This window comes from Chelonoidis abingdonii, chromosome 1 (assembly GCF_003597395.2).
Source record: "Chelonoidis abingdonii isolate Lonesome George chromosome 1, CheloAbing_2.0, whole genome shotgun sequence".
Lineage (NCBI taxonomy): Eukaryota > Metazoa > Chordata > Testudines > Testudinidae > Chelonoidis > Chelonoidis abingdonii.
The window spans coordinates 109,035,950-109,058,428 of NC_133769.1; the positions used below are offsets into that span (position 1 = coordinate 109,035,950).

At 41.3% G+C, this 22,479-nt stretch overlaps 1 protein-coding gene across 1 annotated transcript in view; it reads right to left on the bottom strand.

Moving 5' to 3' along the window:
• The window catches only part of TRIM24 (tripartite motif containing 24), a 143,137-nt gene that overhangs the window by 6,486 nt on the left and 114,172 nt on the right, over positions 1 to 22,479 (bottom strand). The window contains exons 12-17 of the mRNA XM_032781972.1: positions 20,764 to 20,899; positions 18,109 to 18,181; positions 6,928 to 7,096; positions 5,974 to 6,287; positions 2,238 to 2,370; positions 1,314 to 1,388 (exon numbers count right to left, since the gene is read on the bottom strand). Coding sequence (XP_032637863.1) covers positions 1,314 to 1,388; positions 2,238 to 2,370; positions 5,974 to 6,287; positions 6,928 to 7,096; positions 18,109 to 18,181; positions 20,764 to 20,899 — 900 coding nt within the window. The remainder of the gene's footprint in view (positions 1 to 1,313; positions 1,389 to 2,237; positions 2,371 to 5,973; positions 6,288 to 6,927; positions 7,097 to 18,108; positions 18,182 to 20,763; positions 20,900 to 22,479) is intronic.

Here is a 22,479-nt window from a genome sequence, read left to right on the forward strand (position 1 = left end):
GCACAGCCCGTTGGCACTCCAAAATGCCCCACTTGAGTTGGTGCAAGTGCTCCTGGTGAGGATGTGCACCCCCGACGGAAGGAGAGTAGTGTGGACACAATTTTGTATGCTCCTGCCTGATTCCCATTCACAAACAATGAGCACAGCCTGACTTGCATGTCAGCAGGAGATATGAATAAAATTGTCTTTAAAAATTTAGTCTTTAATTTGTGTGCAATTTTTCTCTGCAATGAGATGCAACAATTAGAACATATCATTTATTTCACATTCCAGATTCTTATTTATGAACCAGAAACCATTCTTTTCTCCTCACCCACCAACAATCTAGGTAGATCTGTGAAGAATTTTAAGATGTAGTCCAAGTTGTGGAATTAAAGTATGTGCTTGTACTACTGACATTACAGAAATAGAGACTTCCCTTAAGGCTCGACTACACTTACAGCAGTGCAGCTGTAGTGTTTAGCGAAGACTCTACCTACACTGATGGGAGAGCTTCTTCTATTGGTGTAGGTACTCCACTTTCCTGCGAGGTGGTAGTTATGTCAGTGGTAGCTGCCTTCCTGTCCACGTAACACTGTCTACACTGGGGATTAGGTCAGTATAACTACATCACTCAGGGGTGTGGAAAATCCACGCTCCTGAATGACTTAGTAATATTGACATACATTGGTAGTGTAGACTAAGCCTCCCCTTCCATTTTGAGTTCACACAAATAAGAGCTAGCTCACACTGGCAGTGCCTTGTGCGGTCGCGGCGCACCTCAATGAGGGGCACAGCTCTCAGTACTGGGGCACTGTTTACACTGGCGCACTGTTTACACTGGCGCTTTACAGCACTGCAACTTGCTGCACTCGGGGGGTGTTTTTTCACATCCCTGAGTGAGAAAGTTGCAGCACTGTTAATTGCCAGTGTAGACAAACCCTAAATGCTTCATTGCTGTTAAATGTAAATAGCACCATTCATTGTGCAATTCAATGATGTGACAACTACCATTCATTTCAAAAGAATGTTTCATGCATAAGACACACGATTTTAAGCTGTAGTGTACACTTTATAGAAAGGTTTGTTAATTTACTGCAATTGGGAAATAAGTTTCACCTTAATCCCTGCTCGGATTCAATGAGCATGAACATTCTATGCATCTAGTATCAATCTTTTACCTCTATCCTACATTTAGATATTTGTTACATTAAATATCTGGAGCAGATTACTCTTCTGATGTTGGATTTATTACTGGGAACACTAACACCCACAGAAGTGCTAGTGCCAAGTGCTCTGACTCTTTTATAAGGTAAAAATGACAATGTACATACTGTAGGAGAAACTGGATCTTGAAAAGCCAGGCTCATTTCATGGCAATAGAGGTACAGCAGTAGCCTTTCACACTTCTGTATATATGGAAAGACAGAATGCGTGTGTATTAGAGAATGCTGTGATTTTATCTTTAATAGTATATTGTGCTAAAAAATTCAGGTAGACTTTTAATACTTCCCCAGCCCCCAAAAGATCATCAAGCACATTTGAAAATATCAGACATTCGGAGAAAGCAAGTTAATCATCATTACCAAGAAGCCTAATTCTGTTTTTTCCCCACACAGTGCCATCCAAGAGAGTGCCCCCCGGCAGCAGTTTTGCCTAGAGCTCCTCTCTCCCCCCATCAGGCTCAGGCCAAATCAGTAACACATTACTTTCAATATATACACAGGTGTTACTAACTGGATTATAGTCAACAATTCTGTTGATGAACCACAAGGAGACAAAACAAATTTAGCTCACACTTTCTCAGCAGAAGTCAACAGCAAAACATTTTGTCACTGAAGCTCGCAGAACCATTAAGACACTGCATCTACATTAAGATAACATTTTTACTGTCTTTTTTTCAGTGTCAAGCCACCTGTTAAGCATGGCAGAGTATAGAGTTTGTGATCTAGACTTCAATTCAAAACTTTTGTTTTGCTTAAGGGGATAATTTTGAATGAGGCTTGCTCAAAAGAGGGTATGTCTATGATAAAAAAAACAAGAGGCAAAGATATTTAACATTTTACTCAATACAACCAAAGAGCACTTGGTGATTCTCGGCTTCCAATCTTGGACATATTTTAAATGTACGGCCAGGTTCTCAGAGCTTATTTAGAAATCCTCCAGTGAACTCTTATTACTACCACCAAATATATAAAAAGCAGTATTTACAAAACAACTGGACAAGCAGACTGGTTGAATGAACAATGTATTCTCACCCGCCGATCTATTGGTGCCAATCCCATATAACCTTCTAGTTTTCTTTTTTCAGAGCTCTGATTGGGATTATCACAATCATATTCTACTTCTGGCTTGGACAAGTCCCGACAGAATGTGCAAATCCACTCTCCTCTAAACAAGGGGGGAAACAGATGTATTACTCTGGGCACCAGATAAAGTTACATGGTCTTGAATAGAGGGCTTCCAAATACTTTTGGACAATTTGTTCATTTCTATTTTCTTTTTGCCCTGTGTCAATTTTTCTGCAACCACCAAAAGGAGGGATAAGGATGGTAAAGGGACATCTCTTTGAAAGAAAAAAACTCTCATTCCTGGACTTAATTTTTTGGAATAGTTTTACATCAAAAATAGCATCTATTTCCACTAGTTTTGAAACCATTCACATGGGTTTACAAATTAAATTCAAATTTGAACAGAAGTGCAGTTGCTGGTTAGGAGGCAATGTGAAGAAAAAAGTATAAGAGGAAATGAAAAAAACAATTAAACATTAGGGATGAAAAATGGAACAGTATAGGCAGAGTGAAAAACAATTCAGAAACACCATGAATATAGAGCAACGGAGAGGGTGGGACCTGTCGGAAGTATACTTTCTCATTAGAAGTTAGCCTATAGGTTAGTTTTTCTATTCTTAACAAAGTAACTTCTCGGCTTTTTTTTTCATCTAAGTTATTCTTGGAGGGAAACTCTAAATTGCAAGAGAATAATGGTTCACAAACTACTTTTGCTAACTGCCCTTTCCCCCCATACCATTAGTGATGCCGTCAATTCCTTGAGCAAACCTAATGAATGGGGTTTAGTAAAATTCTTTACAGATACCCCTGAATCTTCACGAATATCCACAATACAACTGAATTGTACTGACTTGCTTACAAGAATGAATAAAGACAGAATTCAGCTACGATTGATTACGAAAAGTACAGTATTAACATGCCTGTATTGTACCACATATCTGATCTAATAATATAAACATGACCTCTGGTATTAGGGTTAGTTTCAGGAGCAAGTTAAAATTACTTTGGACAGTGAAACCTGTTAAAGCCTACAGCAGAACTACAAGTCCTCCAAAAGACAGACACATATCCTGTTAGGATAATTAAAAGTTTCCTAGTTTCTCTTAGGCTAGCCTGAACCAAGCACTTTGAGATTTGTGAAGGGTCCTGGCCAGAGCATCAGGCTAGCCATGCTGGAAAAGAGACTTTGTGAACAAGATATTCTAATTTGTTAAATAACGCTTTAGCCTAAAAAGCATATATTTACTTGTATTTGCTTGTAATCCTTTCTACCTTTATTCCTTACACTGGGTATCACTTAATCCTATGGTCTTTTGTTAAATATACTTGTTTTACTTTTACTATAAACCAATTCAGCGCTCTGTTTGAAGGGAAGGGTGTGTTAGCCCCAGTTAAGCTACCTGCCTGCAGTATAATGTCTCTTTAAAGGCGCAACAAACGTAACTTCTATAAGTATTCAGTGAGAGGTTGAAAATGTAGGGCAGTGGCTCTCAACATATTTATGATTGTGGGCCACATACATGACCCACAATGTATTAAGTGGGCCGCATCCAATAATACCTGCATGGCCCTGAGGATGTCACCTGGGCCACAGCTGTGTGTTGACTGGGCTGCAAGTGGCCCACAGGCTGCAAGTTGAGAACCACTGCTGTAGGGAGACATCTCTGGGCAAGTTGGGGTTCACTCTCTTACCCACAAGGCAAGGTTTGGACTGGCAGAGTCCTGAAGAGTTTGCTGGCAAGGCAGAGAAGCTTTTGTGTCAGGGAGCTGTCGCACAGCTTAGCAGCAGCAAACCTCACTCGGTGCGGCTAAGATAGGTAACAGTAACTCACAATTCTTTGAATCCTAGCAGCTTTTCACATATATTTAGCCACAGAAAGGCTACTTTAGGGACTTGGTATGACAGCATTTTTGGTGGAGTGAAGAGAACAGATGTCAGGTGGAAAGGGATTCAAGCTGGAGTACAAGGAGAGCAATTCAAGGCAATGGCTGTAACAACATGTTCAGAGTGAAGGGCTGCAAGTAGAAGAGGCAGATGGAGTCCAGGGCAACTATTTAGGAGGGAATGGGACAGAAGACAGTAAGGGGGAGTGAGGGAAGGTTGACAGGACGGGATGGGGCTGAAGGGCAGGTTTAGAGATGGAGTTCAAGTGTGAAATCTCCGTATCTGTGATGGTGCTGCTCAGGGTTAAGAACACTGGCCACTAGTATTACTATGGACTTTACAGATTTGAGCTCAACTTAGAAACTTATTTTTTTTTCTCTTTGCCCCATTGAATAAGCTCAGCAAAAACCACGGCCAAAGAAAAGTTGAAACTTTAGAAAGGTATTTCTGGAATGTTTAGAAAACCCAATAGCTGTAGAATGTGACATGAAAACAGTGATACTTTCCTTTATACGGAGGGGACAACATTTAACTAATAAAAAACAGTTTGCTATCCATCATATTCATACAGTCTTTGCTTATACACAGAGGAAACAAAACTGTAGAAAACTTTTATGGTAAGCAAAATAACAGCACAGTATTTAAAGGGAAAAACAGCCCTTGGTTTGGAGATTCAAAAGGCACGTAGTCGATGTGCATGGATTAAATACAGTACCTGAATAAAGCCCAATGTGCTACTAGCAGTCGTTCTCCTCAAAGCACGTAAGCAGAGCTGACCAGTGTAAGAAACTGTAATCTAAACCAGTATTTAACATTTATATCAAATCATTGAACACTGACCATCTTATGGTAAATATAGCTGTATCCTTGTTCAATACTAGCTTAAGTCTTTTATCCAGTGCTCCTACACCAGAGTGTCACAAAATGTCATTTTTACTTTGGCAAAGTAGCTGATACCAGTAGTAAGCTTTAGAAATACTAAGTATCTATTTTCAAACAACATTTATATGTAATAGAAAAATGGATTTTTAACCTTCTGATGGTTCCAACTGAGCTGAGCAAATTGCATAATTGCCTTCCAACAAACCAATCAAGGCCTATAAAGATTAGTCTTGCTTCTTCTCAGTGCTGACTGAGGTAGTTTTTTAAATATTGTCAGCAGACAGCAAGAACTGTGCCCTATGGCTGACATGGCCCCTGTTTAATACTGTATCAGCAGAGCTTTTTCTTTAAAAGAATTTTAAAAACAAAACAGTTTCTGTTGTCCTTAAAGGATTCTGTTTAGAATGGTGATTCTATGGCCCAATTTTGTGGCGACAGCTAATAGATGGCCCAGATATAAGCAATCTTGCCAAGAAACTGCAGCATTTTACAATAGCTTTTCCAGCAGCAATAATAGTTCAGGTTTCACAACTCAAATTTAATTAAATCCTGGATTTCTCCAACTCAAACTTTCTTGGGGTTCGTTTACATATACAGTGCTGCGGGGTGCAGCTGCATTGATGCAGTGACACTGCTGAAATGTGTCTGGTGAAGAGGCTGTATGCCAACAGGAAAGAGCTCTGTCATCGGCATAATAAAACCACCTCCATGAGGTGGTGCTGTCCACACCGATGCTTATGTTGGTGTAACCTGAGTTGCTCAGGGAGGTGGTTTAATCACCTCCCTGAGCAATATGAATTATGCCAACATAAGCTGTAGTGTAGAGATAGCCTTAGAGTTGTCTTTTGGGGCAGAAACATCCTGTACGTGGCCTTACAACCCAAAGGTGATTTCTTTTGAACAAAGTTTGGACAAAATTCATTTGGTCATTTTTACCTTGGAAAGGTCATCAGTGAAGGGATATGACAAGAAAGGTGGAACACTTTAGGGCATTTCTCACAACACAGGAGCTCCCCTCCATTCTGACACACTGCACACCAGTCCTCATTGGGGTCATCCTCTTTTCTGATGTCTCCAATGTGAGGGGTACCCATCCATGCTGTCTTCCCACTGGATGTGTTCTCCTGAAGTATCTCTGGTCGGTCACCTGTGCTATCTGGAGCATCTGTTCTTAAGACTGTTTTGTCAGAAGTGGTATTATGACGGCTATCCAATAGCAGAGAGGTGAGTATGCTTCTTGAAAAGTTGGTCTGTAGGAAAACGCAAAGACACATCTAGATGCCAGGCTGTCAGGTATAATTATCAACACAAACACACTGAAAATAAAAACATTACTATTTCACATGTATTGTTAGTCATGCCCCTTAGAACCTCTACACAGGAATTATCATTGTTATGGCTTCAGGCAATTTAATACAGCAAACTAATATAACAGGACCCAAGTAGGTTAGCTCTGATATTTAAGAAACTGCTTCCAATAGAAAAATATAATAATCCTCCAGTAGCAAATAGGTATAGCACTCCTAAAGTTGAGCATACGCATTGGTAGTTGCAAAATCTCCAAACACCATGTGAAAGAACTTACAGTATTTATAAGCTTCCTCTCATCTCCCAGGTCCCCACAGACTATGGCAGTCTGATCATGTCAGTTATTCAGTCATCCCAGTTTACTAAGAAATATAACTTGGTTTGGAATCTCATTTCATCCCTTAAAAAACAAAAACAAAAAACACCACACACCCACTAACACATTATGTACTTCCCTTAAAGACAACACCTATGAGCAACGCTCTAACAGAATATTTGTAGTTTATTCTATTTCCAATAAATGCAAAACACCCTCCCTATAACCCAAACTCAGAAGAGATTCTTTATTATTGTTAATATTACATTCCGGGGACGGGATTCTTCATCTGTTTCTTGCTTCACTATAACAATGGGGAAATCATAGTTCTCATGGGATGTACCAGACTCCTGTTTAATCCTGATTGGCTCCAACATGACAACAGGGACTCTGTGTGTAGAATCAGCTCCTGGTGGCCTGCTGGAGGAGCCAGAGCTATAGAGGATGAGAAGAGGCAGAAAGAAAAATGAAGAACAGTGAGTTGTTGGATGTCATCTGCACCATTCATGAGAACACAGTGCTTTCAGAAAAATCACACCTCTTGTAGTGATTAAGAATCATGACCCTGGAATACTACAGTATTTTCCACTCTCTACATTTTGAGGCTACAGCACTATCCACCATAGAACAAAATCTGAGATTTAGAATTCATACCTTTCTTCAGGTTTTTTAAAATAGGATAATAAAAATGGGGGAGAATGATAATCTAATCCCAGGACTGAAGAACTGCTCAGAGTTTTATTTTCTATAGGTTAGAAGTTTGGAATACAGCATTGTTTTTGTTTTTTTTTGGTCCCATGGTGAATGCACTTATTAAACTCCAGCCAAAACAAATTTTAACAAAACCTTAAAAATAGCAGTATTTTGGGAAGTTTTTGAGAGGAGAACAGTTACATTTTTGGAGAAAATAAGTGTCATTCCAGCAATGTCCACTCAAACACCACACACTGGACTATATTCAGTCAGGTGAAGCACATCTATGTAAGACTTTCCTAGCAGAGAAGCAGGTGACTTTACATGATGGTCCTTCCCTCAGAATCAGGTTCCATGTCACTGCTTTTGTGCATAATCATAACAAAAAGAGAAAGGACATCTTAACCTTAAGTTACGATGGAATTTCAATTTAGATCAAAATGTAGGAGACTGCACCCAAAAGGAGAAGTTCCTTACTGTATACAGTAACTGGAATTCTTTGAGATGTTTTGTCCCTACGGATGCTCCACACAAGGATGTGCATAAGCCCATGCACTCATGACCAGAGATTTTTCAGTTAGCAGTGGCCACAAGTCTGCACCTGGGCTGTATGCCCCGTCGTGCCCCAGTATGACGGCCTGTGGGGAAGAGTGGACCTATTCTACTCCAGTTCCTTCTCCACTTTTGAGAACGGTAGGACTCCAATGCAGAGGGGAAAGGCGAGTGGATGATGGAGCATCCCTAGGGATCTAACACCTTGAAGAATTCCAGGTCCTGCCCAAAATAAGTTAACTTTCCTTCTTTGAGTTACTGTCCCTACGGGTGCTCCATGTGAAGACACTCCCAAGCAATACCTCAGTATGGAAGAGAGGAGGTGGATTCAGTACAGTGTAGAACTGCTTCAAGTGCCATATTAACTCTGGAGGTAGATACTAAAGCATAGTGTATTAATTTAGATAAAATACATGGACTAAAAGTGTTAACATAACCCAATCATTGTCCAACTTTAAACAACTATAAACAGTGTTGGAGGTTTCTGCTGTTAAAGTCTGATCCAATTCCCTAAAAGAAGAACAGGACAAGCATACAAGAACAGCAAAAATAAAAAAAATGCAGGTCTGTCTCCGGAGTTGACTCTTACTTGCATCCTCGCTGCTGGAAAAAAAAAACACAGGTACAGCACAGTCTTATCAGTTACTTCGGACTGGCAACTGGCTCACAAGGAGATGCTGCCCACTTATTTCCTCGGGTCCATTTTAGTGTGGCACTGAATTTAAATGATCAATCCTCCAGATAAAGATAAGAGACAACAAAAAAAGATACCCACATGGGGCGAAGAGGCAAATCTATGCCTGAATATCAAAAGAAAATCAGTGCTTAGAAATTTGCAAGAAAAGTAAAAGATGGGAGTGAAGAGGATGCATTGCGCTGCAAGTACTGCAGCACTGAGGTCAAGGTCAATCCTCACGCTGACAGAATAAAGAAGCATGTCAAAAGCAAGCAACACAAGTAGCTTAAAGAAGAAAGTGAGCTTTGGGATCAACAGTCAATATCTGGAGCTTCCATCAGGCTTTAACGGAAGGGGACACAGTATGATCCTGGGCATGCTCTGTTTTGCTGGATAACCCCTATTAGTTGCAGAGGGGCATATTGGTGACTTAGTGTAACAATACTGCCAGCAGCAAAAACCTTTCCTAATGCAGACAATCTCACTCTTAAGTATCTGAAAGAAAATGATGCTTTATTATCTAAACTGATGGAATGAATTGACAGAAATATGGTGTCTGGTCTGATTTTTGACAAGTCTCCTGATGCGTGGACCGTCTGATTCTTGGCCTCCTGTTTTTTTAATTTCAAAGTGAATAAACCCGCATCATTTTGTGCTAATGGGACGTTCACCCCATCTATTGACAGCCACTTTGTTGATGTAGCAATAACTGACATGTTTGACATGTACCAACTGACTTGGGAAAACATGGTCACAACTAACAGATTCTACTTCCTACATGGCTAAGTTTGCAAGGGACACTAAACTCAACCAGAAACCAGAGCTGCTATGTATTACCTGTCCTGCTCATCTGACTAACACTGAGCTGCCAGCAGCTACTGCTACAGAAGAAATGAAAGACATGAAATCTTGCATCAATGCATGCGGGGCCATTTTCAAGCATGGGAACAAGTTGAAGGCTTTGTTTTACACAGTGCAAAACAAGTGCAGAGCCTACTGCTGATTACCTACCCATTTTGTGTCACATTGGTGGATGAACTTGTACTTCGCTGCCTGTCATATAAACAACTTATGGATTGTGCTAATGTATCTCCTAGATCATCCTCAGTTTGTTGGTTTTAAAGCAGAAACTCTGAAGAGACCAATAATCAGAATAACTGTGTACCAAGGGGACATTCCTTGTTGAAAACCTGGAATCACTGTTTAACACAGAAAACTTGAGTTTTCTCCAACTACTGACAACACATTTGTTGATACAGACATTTTCTGGATCCTGACAGCCAAAATCTCAGCTGAACTGAGCACAAAAGCTGCAGAAGAAACATACAGTGTAAAAACCCAGATGTTTCTGGAAATCCTTGCAACACGAGAACATCAAAAAAGCACTCAAAACCTTCAACACAATGCTCAGCGAGGAATGGGAAACCCCGAAGTGTTTGGTGCCGAAGATTCTTTTTTGAATGTCATCCAGGTGTTGCACTTCCTTCCCCAAGGTGAATTTTGCAGCAGATTACGGTCATTATGCCAGACGGTTTCCACCATTTTCCACTAAAGATGAAATTTCAAATCTGAACGGGGAAAATTTGCAGTTACATGAGCATACCTAACCCTGGTAATTTGAAACTGGATATGCTGGCTTTTTGGAACAGTCATTAAGACACACCTCCCAACATCAGCAAAGTGGCATGGCAAGCTTTGAGTGTACTCCCTGGATCTATCTACTGGTTCAGAGTGCTCATTTTCAAAGTTGGACTACCTCAAAGACAGCACAAGGGGCTCAAAATGAGTGCAGATACTTTGAAGAAAGTTATGCAAGCATACGCAAACCAGGATTTCTGGAAAAGCTACTAGCTCTGACAGAGACCAGAAAATACCTTTGTACAAAAATTTTTTTTCAATGATACTGTAGTAAAACGTGTATATTATGAACTTATGTTTTTCTTTTTTCTTGCTTTTTATTATTTTTTAACCTGATTTCATCCCGGTTTTAACGTCCCGGTCTTAACACAGTTCTTAATTCGGAATCTCACTTTTGTACCTTTTCCCTTCAACATTTGTTACTGTGACACCTTATGAACTTAAGCTTCCTTTTTTACATTTGAGCTCACATTTAGGGTAAGTTTGTAGGTCCAAACATCATACTCTGAGAATGTGTGAACACAGGACCGGGTGGCTGTCTTACAAATGCTCTTGATAGGTACCTTTCTAAGCAATACTATGGAAATGGATTGAGCCCTACTGGAATGAGCAGTGACTTCAGGAGGGTGTGTATCCCAGAGGACTTGCAGCATGTCAAACTATACCCCAAAACCCATTTAGATATTTTGAATAGAAATAAAATGATCTCTCAGCCTCTCGGCAAAAGAAACGAATCTTAGGAAAACCCTAAAGGGCTTAATCTGGTGAAGGTAGAAGGCCAACACTGTTCTTATATATAGACTATAGAGACTGGATTAGTCCCTGGAAGAGTGAAGTTTGGGGTAAAATAACTGGCAATTGAATATCCTGACGGATTTGGGGTATGGCTACACTCCCCAAGCAAGATGCAGCGCTGTAAAGCATCAGTGTAATCAGGGCGGCAGCGCTGGGAGCGCGGTTCCCAGTGCTGCACGCTACACCTGTAGAGGATGTGGTTTACGTGCAGCGCTGGGAGAGCTCTCTCCCAGTGCTGCCGCTCCGACCACACACTCATTTCAAAGCGCTGCCACGGCAGCGCTTTGAAATTCCAAGTGTAGCCATACTTTTGGACTTCTAATGACACTTTAGGGTAGAAACAAGAATGGGGATGCAATGTAGCTTTGTCTAGATAAAACAATGTATACGGTGGGTCAGCCATTAGGGCTTCCAGTTCCCCAGCCACTCTGGGCGAAGTGACTGCCACAAAAAAAGAAAACTTGAAGGACAGATACAGGAGCAAGCAAGTTGCCTTGGGCTCAAAAGTGGGCCCTCTTAATGAATTAAATTGCAAATTGAGGTCCCATGGTAGAGCAGTGACCTGCACTGGAGGAAACTGATTAAGAAAACCCTTAAGAAATTTCACAGACTCAGATTCCAAGGCCAGACGGGACCTGTGTGTTAATTTAGTCAGAACTCCTCCTGAATAACACAGGTCACTGAACTTTTCCAAAATAATTCCTAAAGCAGATCTTTTAGGAAAAAAAATTCCAATCTTGATTTTAGGTTAAAGTGAAGGAAAAGCCATCACAACCCTCGGTAAATGTTTCCAATGGTTAATTACTATTAAAAATTTATGCCTTAATTCCAGTTTGAATTTCTCTAGCTTCAACTTCCAGACATTGGATTCTGTTATTCTTTTCTCTACTAGATTGAATATTATTAAATATCTGTTCCCCATGTAGGTACTGGTAGATTATAAATCAACTCACACCATAACTGTCTCTTTGGTAAGCTAAATAGATTGAACTCCTTGAGTCTATCATTATCAAGCATGTTTTCTAACCCCATAATCATTCTTGTGTCTCTTCTCTGAACCCTCCCCAATTTATCAACCTTCTTCTTGAATTGTGAACACCAGAAGTGGACAATATTCCAGCAGTGGGTACACCAGTGCTAAACAAACCTCTATTCCTACTTGAGATTCCTCTGTTTATACATCCGAGGATTGCATTAGCTCTATAGGTCACAGAATCACATGGGGAGCTCATGTTCAACTGATTATCCACCACAACCAGCGTTCCCTCTAATTTTTTATATCCATGTGCAGAATGAAATTTGTTATATGCACCAATACGGAGATCATGCGTGACACTGTCACCTTCATATAGGTGCACATAAAAATCATGTGGTGGGGATGGGGCTGAGGGGTTCAGTGTGTGGGAGGGGGCTCAGGGTTATGGCAGAGGGTAGGGTGCAGGGGATGAGGGCTCCAGCTAAGGGTAAAGGCTCTGGGATGGAGCCAGAGATGAGGGGTTCAGGGTGCGGGAGGGCGCTCAGGGCTCGGGCCAGGGATGAAAGGCTTGGGATGCAGGCTTCCCAGGGGGTGAAGTGGGAGCGGGGAAGGGGGGGGGAGAGAGAGAAAGAAAACAGACTCCCCCTCCCACCCCCACCCTCTCTCTCGCTGCAGCAGCTCAGGGCCAGGCGAGATGCACCTCTCTCCAGCTGCTCCAGTGGGGCTGGGCAGAGGAAGGGGCTCCTTTTCCTGGCAGCTCCAGTGGGCCTGGGCTGGGCCCGGGAAGGCATCTCTCTCCGCCGCGACAGGTCTGAGGTTGGGGGAGAGGCATCTCTCACTGCTGCAGCCCTGAGCCCCTGTGTGGGGCTTAATAGACAATTGTGCAGCCGCGCAGCTTAGAGGGAACTTGGACCACAACCTCCAAATTTTTCAGTGTTATGGCTCCCTAGAACAGCATTCTTCATCCTCATCCAGAATGAGGTTCTTTGTTCCTAGATGTACACATTTATATTTAGCCATATTAAAAACACATTGTTTGCTTGCATCCAGTTTCCCAAGAAATTCAAATTCCTCTGAATCAGTGACCTGTCCTCTTCATAAATTAACCACCTCCTCAATTATTGGGCCATCTGCAAACTTTATCAGTGATGATTTTATGTTTTCTTCCATCTCACTGATAAAATTGTTAAATAGCATAGCACCAAGAACCGATCCCTGTGGAACCCCACTGCAAACACATCCACTCAGTGATGATTCCCCATTTACAATTACATTCAGACTTATCAGTTAGTCAGTTTTTAATCCAGTTAATGTGTGCCATGTTAAGTTTATATTGTTCTAGTTTTTTAATCAAAATGTCATAGTTGTAGAATGTGCGAAGACTTAAGCCTTGTCTACACTACAAGGGAAATTCGATCTAAGCTATGCAATTTGAGTTACCTTAACAGTGTTACTCAAATCGACATAGCTTAGATCTACTTACCACGGGGGTCTACACTACGCGATGTTGTCGTCAACTCCCTCCACTCTTCTCTACCCAGTGGAGTACAGGAGTTGACAGGAGAGCGACCTCCAGTCAATATAGCGGGTCTTCACTAGACAAGCACTGAGAATCCATTTGGCAATTGGAATGCTGTGATAGCAGCTAAGTGACCATTGACAGGGCTCTGTGACAAACCCAGCAGGTTTTAGATTTCGACGGTAATAGAGAATGACCATAATGGAAGAGTTGGCAGGAGATATGGGGTTTTGGGCACACCAGATCTGGCAATATTTCCACTTCTGCAGGTACCAATGATAGGCCTGCTCACTCCGGAGAGATCCAGTGATGTCAGACGGTGTCAGGAGAGATGGTTTCTTCAAAAACTCTGTATTCTTTGAGGGGTTCCTCCACTTGGGGGAGTCCAACAACAGTACTAACATCTCAGCTCCATGCCCAGTGGGAGACCCAGTGACACCTACACTGGGATATGAAGTCTCCCTAATCCCAAGTCCAAGTGAAGACTTCTCTCTCCTCTTAGTCTATCAGGGGAGTAGGGGTCTCTTATGTTTGGCAGTCTTCTGAGAGACCAAATCCAGCCCCTGGTTTCTGGAATTCAGAACCAGAACAGATGAAGTCTCTGGAGTACTCTGTGTGGCTGAATCTGATGTACAAAATGGGAAGTTGGATCCCATATGTCTAAGGGAGCGCTTCATGAGGAGCAGTTTTAAACCGTCTTCCCTCAGTTTACAAGATTTGCTCTTGAATCCTGCATTTGGATAGGATCTGGGCTTCTGCAAGGGAGTGGAGGCAGCTAGCATTTCCATCACTGAGGGGAAGGACCTGTGGCAGGTCTAGCAAGGCTTGAACCCTAGGGCCTTCTGGCATAACCTGCTAAGCAAGCCATGGTCAAGAAGGCCTGAGGAAAAAAGGAAGGACCTGACCTTGAAGGAGGAGTGTGACACAGGAAAGGGGGGGACACAATAGAAGCACAAACCCTGCTAAGAACTAAAAACTTAAATAAGCTACTAAGAAAAGATTTTTAAGAGCGTATAAAGAAGCAACTGCCTCGGCTAGATAGCAGACAGTACATAACTCCGTGTTGAGCTATGGGCTACTGAGAAGGTATTGGAGTGGTGCAGCTCTGCTCCCTCCTACACGCCCTCATACCTGAGAATGTAGAGGCATACTATAAAGGCACAGATCTGTAGACACTGCTAACAGAAAAGTCTCTGGTCAAGAGTGTATGGGGGCATGCAAATCACATGGAGCTCCGACAGGGACAAACACTTGAACTACATTTATTTATTTTGTGCGAGTAGATTTTGCAGACCTCTAATGTATTTCAAAATTTATGTATAAATAAAACTTTTAACTTTGACATCATAAGAAGATACAGCACCTTCATGACTTTTACTGTATAAATACAAAAGAACAAGAAATATTCTGTTAAAAAGTATCTGAATTTCTTCTTCCAGCAGCACGAACACATTCTCTGCTTTTTCTCAACATGAAAACTTAACTCTATATTAATTGTATGCCCTGATTTATTGGAACACATTAACAGACCTGCTCTTCAGACAGCATTGTCTAACTATTTGTTCATGAATATTCTATCATTTCTAGGGCTGTCAAGCAATTAAAAAAATTAACAGTTTGATTAATTGTAATTAAACAATAGAATACCATTTATTTAAATATTTTCGTACTTTTTCTACATTTTTAAATATATTGATTTCAATTACAACACAGAATACAGAGTGTGCAGTACTCACTTTTTATTACAAGTATTTTCACTGTAAGAAAAACAATAGTGTTTTTCAATTCACTCAATACAAGTACTGTAGTGCAATCTCTATCATGAAAGTTGAATTTACAAATGTAGAATTATGTACAAAAAACCCTGCATTCAAAAATAAAACAATGTAAAATTTTAGTGCCTGCAAGTCCACGCAGTCCTACTTCTTGTTCAGCCAATCACTCAGACAAACAAGTTTGTTTACATTTGCAGGAGATAATGCTGCCCGTTTCTTGTTTTCAATGTCACCTGAAAGTGAGAACAGGCATTCCCATGGGACTGTTGTAGCCAACACGACAAGATATTTACATGCCAGATGTGCTAAAGATTCATGTCTTTTCATGCTTCAACCACCATTACAGGGGACATGCGTCCATGCTGATGACAGGTTTTGCTCGATAACAATCCAAAACAGTGCAAACCAATATATGTTCATTTTCATTATCTGAGTCAAGATGCCACCAGCAGAAGATTGATTTTCTTTTTTGGTGGTTCAGGTTCTGTTGTTTCCTCATTGGAGTATCACTCTTAAAACTTTTTAAAAGCATGCTCCACACCTCGTCCTTCTCAGATTTTGGAAGTTACTTCGGATTCTTAAACCTTGGGCTGAGTGCTGTAGCCATCTTTCAAAATCTCACACTGGTACCTTCGTTACGTTTTGTTAAATCTGCATTGAAAGTATTCTTATAATGAACAATGTGCTGGGTCATCATCCGAGACTGCTATAACATGAAATATATGGCAGAATGTGGGTAAAACAGAGCAGGGGACATGCAATTCTCCCCCAGGAAGTTCAGTCAGAAATTTAATTAGCTTTTTTTTTTTTTTTTTTTTTAAACAAGTGTCATCAACATGGAAGCATGTCCTCTGGAATGGTGGCCAAAGTACGAAGGGGCATACACTTCTCGACTCTATGAGCTAAGATCACCGTTGGGTCCGGGCACATCAGGAGGTGGAAGGTGAAGAGCATCGCGCAGGAGGCTGTACAGGGTGTGATCAGGAAACTCACTGTAAGGGCCCCCTCCGAGCAGGATGTTGCCACTGAGCTCAGCGGCTCCCTGGAGGCTGAGTCTGGGAGAGAGGGGGAAGACCTCTCCTCTCTCTGGTCCCGCACCCACACCACCTCGAGACACCTGGGTAAGAGGATCGGCTGCTGCTGGAAGTGATGCGAGGAGCGCTGGGAGCTGGGAATACTGGTGCCACGTGTAAAGACCCCAGACCACACCATCGTCACACTGACCGCCAGAACAATGCTGGAAAGGTTCCTGAAAGACGCCATCCGCTGCCACTATGCCGAGAACCTCAAGCAGAAGCCGGACCAGGGCAAGGTGTTCGAGGTGTCCAGCAAGTGGGACGCCAGTAACCACTTCCTCCCCGGGAGAGCTTCACCAGGTTTGCCGACTGGTGGTTCGTCCACAGGGCCTGACTCAACTGCGTTCCCCTCAATGGAGCCATCCGCCATGGCAACCGGGACAAGCGCTGCAGGAAGTGCGGCTACGCGAACGAGACCCTGCCACACATCCTGTGTGGATGCAAGCAGCACATCGGAGCCTGGCGGCACCGCCACACCACCATCCAGAACCGACTGGCGGAAACCATCCCGCCATCCCTGGGGAAGATCACCCTTGACTCTGCCACCCCCGGGACAGACAGCTGACTGCGACCCAACATTGTCATGGCAGACGCAGAAAAGAAGAAGGTCCTCCTGCTAGACATCACGGTGCCTTTCGAAAACCAATCACCGGCTTTCCGTGAGGCCCGAGCACGGAAGGAGTCGAAATACGCCCCGCTGGCCTAGACCCTGAGAGCCCAGGGCTACGAGGTCCAGATACATGCCCTGATCGTAGGAGCCTTGGGCTCGTGGGACCCCCACAATGAGCCAGTTCTGAGAGCATGCCGAGTCGGTCGACGCTACGCCCGGCTCATAAGACAAATGTAAACAAACTTGCTTGTCTTAGCGATTGGCAGAACAAGTAGGACTCAGTGGATTTGTAGGCTCTGAAGTTTTACACTGTTTTGTTTTTGAATGCAGTTACGTAACAAAAAAAAAATCTACATTTGTAACTTACACTTTCAGGACAAAGATTGCACTATAGTACTTGTATGAGGTGAACTGAAAAGTACTATTTCTTTTGTTTATAATTTTTACAGTGCAAATATCTGTAATAAAATTATATACAATTTGATTTCAATTACAACACAGAATACAGTATGTATGAAAAAATGTAGAAAAACATCCAAAATATTTCATACATTTCAATTGGTATTCTATTGTTTAACAGTGCAATTAAACTGCAATTAATTGCAATTAATTTTTTTGAGTTAATTGCATGATTTAACTGCGATTAATCGCCCTAATAATTTCTTTATTTTTGTAGTATCAAAATATCTAGTACACACTTAACTGACCATATTATGGTTAAAGCTTCTTAATTATAATCCTCTCTGTAAAGCTGACTCCTCAAACCTGAAGTTACTTATGATTCAGTGAGGATTTTCTGGTCCAGAATTTAAAAAACACAGTTGTACAACTGTCATGAACTTTACACCATTATTTACAATATACGGTTATCAAAACATCTGATCAAGCTGTCAATCTCACAGCTACCATAAGTTTAACACATTACAAGTCTTTAACGTGCCATTAATAAATTAAACTTTAAATTAGCACTTTTAGGCCTTGAAGAATATTACAATAAAGCCATCAGAAATGGTCTCTGCGAGGAAGTGACACGGCAAACCTCGACAGATTACTGGTGAAAGGTTTTGTCAACTGCGGTTGCATGCATATAGTGTCCTTTGAGATTGAAACTATGTTTTTTTTAATTGGTCTGCTTACCTGCCTCTGCTTCCAACACTGGAGGCACTGGGTGAGCGAATTGGAGGGTGGACACTGGTCATAGTTACTGGTCCTAAAAAGCAGATAATTGGGGGGGGGGGAAAAAGCCAGGTTTGTTCATGCAAGAAATCTTGTATTTAATTTTCTCACAGAGAAGAAGAGAGATTTGTGTATAAGTATTCATTTTGATCTCTTGATATTGATTGTTCAGACCATTCTACACATTCTGTTTGTAAAACAGACCAGAATATGTTTCTTCCTCTCCTCTACTGTGACTTTGGTCATTCTTTACTCATTTAACCCAAAACTAGAAAAGAATGAGACATCTTATCCTGCACATTTCCAATCCAGAGTGTTTGTTCACTCTTTTTATTTAAAAAGAATTAGAGAAGGCAAAATAATGAAATTCAGAGAGCGTGAGTATGCACTTACTGACAGATGGAAAAATCACCACCTACTAAGTGGAAAAAAGAATGATTTCACTGCTGTAGGTATGTTCATTGGAAAGATATGCTTCACAACATAGCTGTAATATAGGAATTTATAAAGTGCTAAAATAACTTTAGCTAGTGGAACTAGGAAAGGAGTAGCCACAAAGTCTGAGATTTTGTGATGTTCCCAGCTTCTGCAATGTATGTGTGTTCTTTCAACCCATAACTAAACACTTCTCCATCTGATCTCACAATAGCAGAGTGCCATCTCTAACCACAACCTCATCTTCTTCAGCATTTTCCATCTGTCCTCTGCTCTTACACCTCTGACCTCCAATCCAACATCCGTGACTTTACCATTCCCAGACCACTCTGCTGTAGGACTCAGCTGTCAGTGGCTCAACTCAATTCTCTCCATCATACTGGACTCCTTCACCTGTCTCTCTCACAGTAAAATCCATTCCACTAACCCCAATTTCCTCTTCCTCCACTCATGAGCATCCTGAAGAAAGTCCCAGAGGCAAAAACCTCTTCTGTTACAAACTTATTCTTCCCTCCTGCAATTTCCTCACCTTTCTCCTTAGTCTCAGTCCCATTAGATACCTTTTCCACACAATATAACACTAGGATAGTCCTCATCCTAGATCAGGGGTCGGCAACCTTTCAGAAGTGCTGTGCCGAGTCTTCATTTATTCACTCTAAGTTAAAGTTTTGCGTGCCGATAATACATTTTAATGTTTTTAGAAGGTCTCTTTCTGTAAGTCTATAATATATAACTAAACTATTGTTGTCTGTAAAGTAAATAAGATTTTTAAAATGTTTAAGAAGCTTCACTTAAAATTAAATTAAAATGCAGAGCCCCCCAGACTGGTGGCCAGGACCCAGGCAGCGTGAGTGCCGCTGAAAATCAGTTTGTGTGCTACCTTCGGCACGCGTGCCACAGATTGCCTACCCCTGTCCTAGATTCTACCTTGTACAACTACCACCTCATGTCCCTCTCTCTGACTTGGACCTTAACCCTCTCTGCCACCACAACTCAGGGTTCCAGCTTCCTCACTCTACTGTAATTGCTTTAACTTAATTGTCTTTAACTACCACTTCATGGTCAAACCTTGGGGTTTCTACTCCATCCTCATCCTCCTCAGCCTTTCAGCCATCTCAGATAGCTGATAACACTCCATCTTCTTAAAATGTTGCCTTCCTGTTGTTTTCACAACTCTGTACTGTCTTAGTTTTTCTACCTCTGTGGTCATTCATTCAGCCTTTCAATGGCTGAACCACCTTCTCTTTCCCTCCAGTAGTTTCCAGGCCACTAATGGCCCCCTTTATTTTCCCTCTCTACATCTTTTCCCTATGTAACCTCATCTACTCGTATGCTGCAACTATTTTCTCTGTACACTGACTATGAAATCTAACTCTCTGCTCCTGAGTTCTCTCTCTCTTTATGCAATTCTTCATTAGTTCATTGCTCTGACTTTTCTGGTTCTCTTGCCATCAACAAAAGCAAAACCAAATTTTGTCTTCCCTTACAAGCCTTCCATGCTTCTTAACTCTCTGTCACAGTAGACATCATCACCATTACACCTGTCACTCAGGCTTGTAACTTGGATATCAACTTTGACCCCAATCTCTGCCTAGAGCTTCACATCACAGCTATCTAAATCTTGTGGCTCACATGCTCAGGGTCTAACTGATTTCTACATGTGGGGTTGGGAGGGAATTTTCTTCTCAATCAAATTGGCAGTGACCGTGAAAGGGTGAGGGGTTCCCCTTCCACTGCAGTGTATGGGTAGAGGTCACTGACAAAGATGATCTGGGTATATCTGTTCCCTGTCATTATGGGGAACCTGGGGTACTGATGTACTTCAGTCCCTCCTAGTCTCTCCTTGTGGCACTTAATAGCATCGTTGCCTGTGGGCTGTAATACTTTGGTATAATTTCAGTTGTTGGGTTTAGTGTGCGAGGGCTGAGTGGTCATGGTGGCCTGCAATATACAGGAGGTCAGACTAGATCTGATCTTTTTATCTCTGACCACAATGCTAAAACTCTTAAGTCAGGCCCTCACCTCCCATTTGATCAATGCCAGCCTTCTTCTTTGCCTTGAACTTATCAGTATGGTGTAATAAGATAGATAATACATTAAGTTGATAAATGGGAACTCTGAGATCAGGGAGTAAAGTGCTAGATTCCCACTATACCATTTAAATCAGGTTAATCACCATACCCAAGAGGCCCGGAGACGGCACTGATGAATTTGGTGACTGGACCGTTCTGTTTGAAGGGGGTTTTGGCTGGCTCTGCTCCACAATACCATCTTTCCTTACAATGTTATTCAGGGTAATGTTTCCTGTACACTCAATCTAAAAGATGAAAGAAAGGAGGTTATTGTTAAGACAAAAATAACACGATTAATATAGCCACCTTATCAGACTTTATCTTAGTTTGCACTTCCATATCCTCTTTCAACATGCTCATTTATTTTATTTAATTAAAAACAGAACGTGCAAATATATACAATTCAAAGAATTAATTCAGAAATCACCTAATAAGCAACCCAACATGTTCCACATGTGTGGAGTACATCCTAGCCAGAGGACATGCATATTCAGTAGAAAAGCAGAAAGTGTCAGCTAATTGGTTATGTCTTTTCAGCCATGACACATGAGGTCAGAACAATGAGACACCCGTTTTAGAGGAAAACCAGCCTCAATTTATCATCCCAGCCCACTGAAATTGTCACATATGCTGCAGGATTAGAGAAATGGCCTTTGAAACACTAATACTCTAAATAAGAGTGTCTAGAAATCACTTTAGGATTATACTTTTCTAAAGCATTCACATGGCAAGCTGCACCTTGCAAATCCACGTATTGCAGCTGCACTGACCTTTGACACTTACTATACATTAGTGTGATGATGTGATCAATGAAGTGTTTGGAAAAAGCACATTATATTATTTTTAAATCACTACTAATATAGTGAGGTACCTAATACCATGTACTCAGTGATACACAAGTTAAACAGAGCTGCTGATAGTATTATGCATGCAGAACAATGGTAAAGTACTCATCATGGATTCAAATTACATGTTTATGATTGCAGTGTGATGTGTTTTGTGTTTGTTAACTAAGTATCTTAAAACAATTTTAAATGATGAGGTATCAAGTTCTCATTACATTGTGCTATCACAATGCCTCTGCCAATGTTTCCAATTAAAAAATAAAAAGATAAAAAGGTTATCCAAGATCTGAGAGCAACTCACAAGGACCAGGAGTCAGGAGGAAGGAACAGGGACGAATAGCAAATTACTACTATAAAGCATGAAATTTCAGTTATTCATAAACAGTTGAGAGCTGTTTAAGTGCACTTTCATTATTTTTGACACAATGAAGTAGATCACTTAAAGCTCAAAATTTCTATTTGGCCCTCCGATACAGATATAGTAATCTGAAGAGACTCTTACTGTATTTCAGTTCAAAGTCTATTAGATAAAACACAGCAAGATTATGACACTCCTTCCCCTCCTACCACACAAAAATTGTGGGAGATGAGCTCCTAACCCCCATTCCCATCCATAGGGAAAAAAATACTGAATGCGCTGATGAAGAAAAATTACTTCAGCCTAGCACTGTACATTAATATCTACATGGGACAGACTTTCAATGATACAGAAACCTCAGTAATATGGTACTGAGACCCTAGATTTACAGCATGTACTATTACATGTCATGAGTATTGATGACCAAAGCTGAGGAAACTCATTTTTTATTACCAGCAACTGAAGAAGATGACAGATGAAGGCTAGTAAGTGTCTACATAAGAAGAGTACAATTGCATTCTTCATTCTCACTCTTCCCGCCAGCCCTAAATCCCTTAAAGGCAGTGCCTCCAGAACAGTGCAGGAGCACGAAGGAAAACCTGAACTGTTGCTTTCTATATTG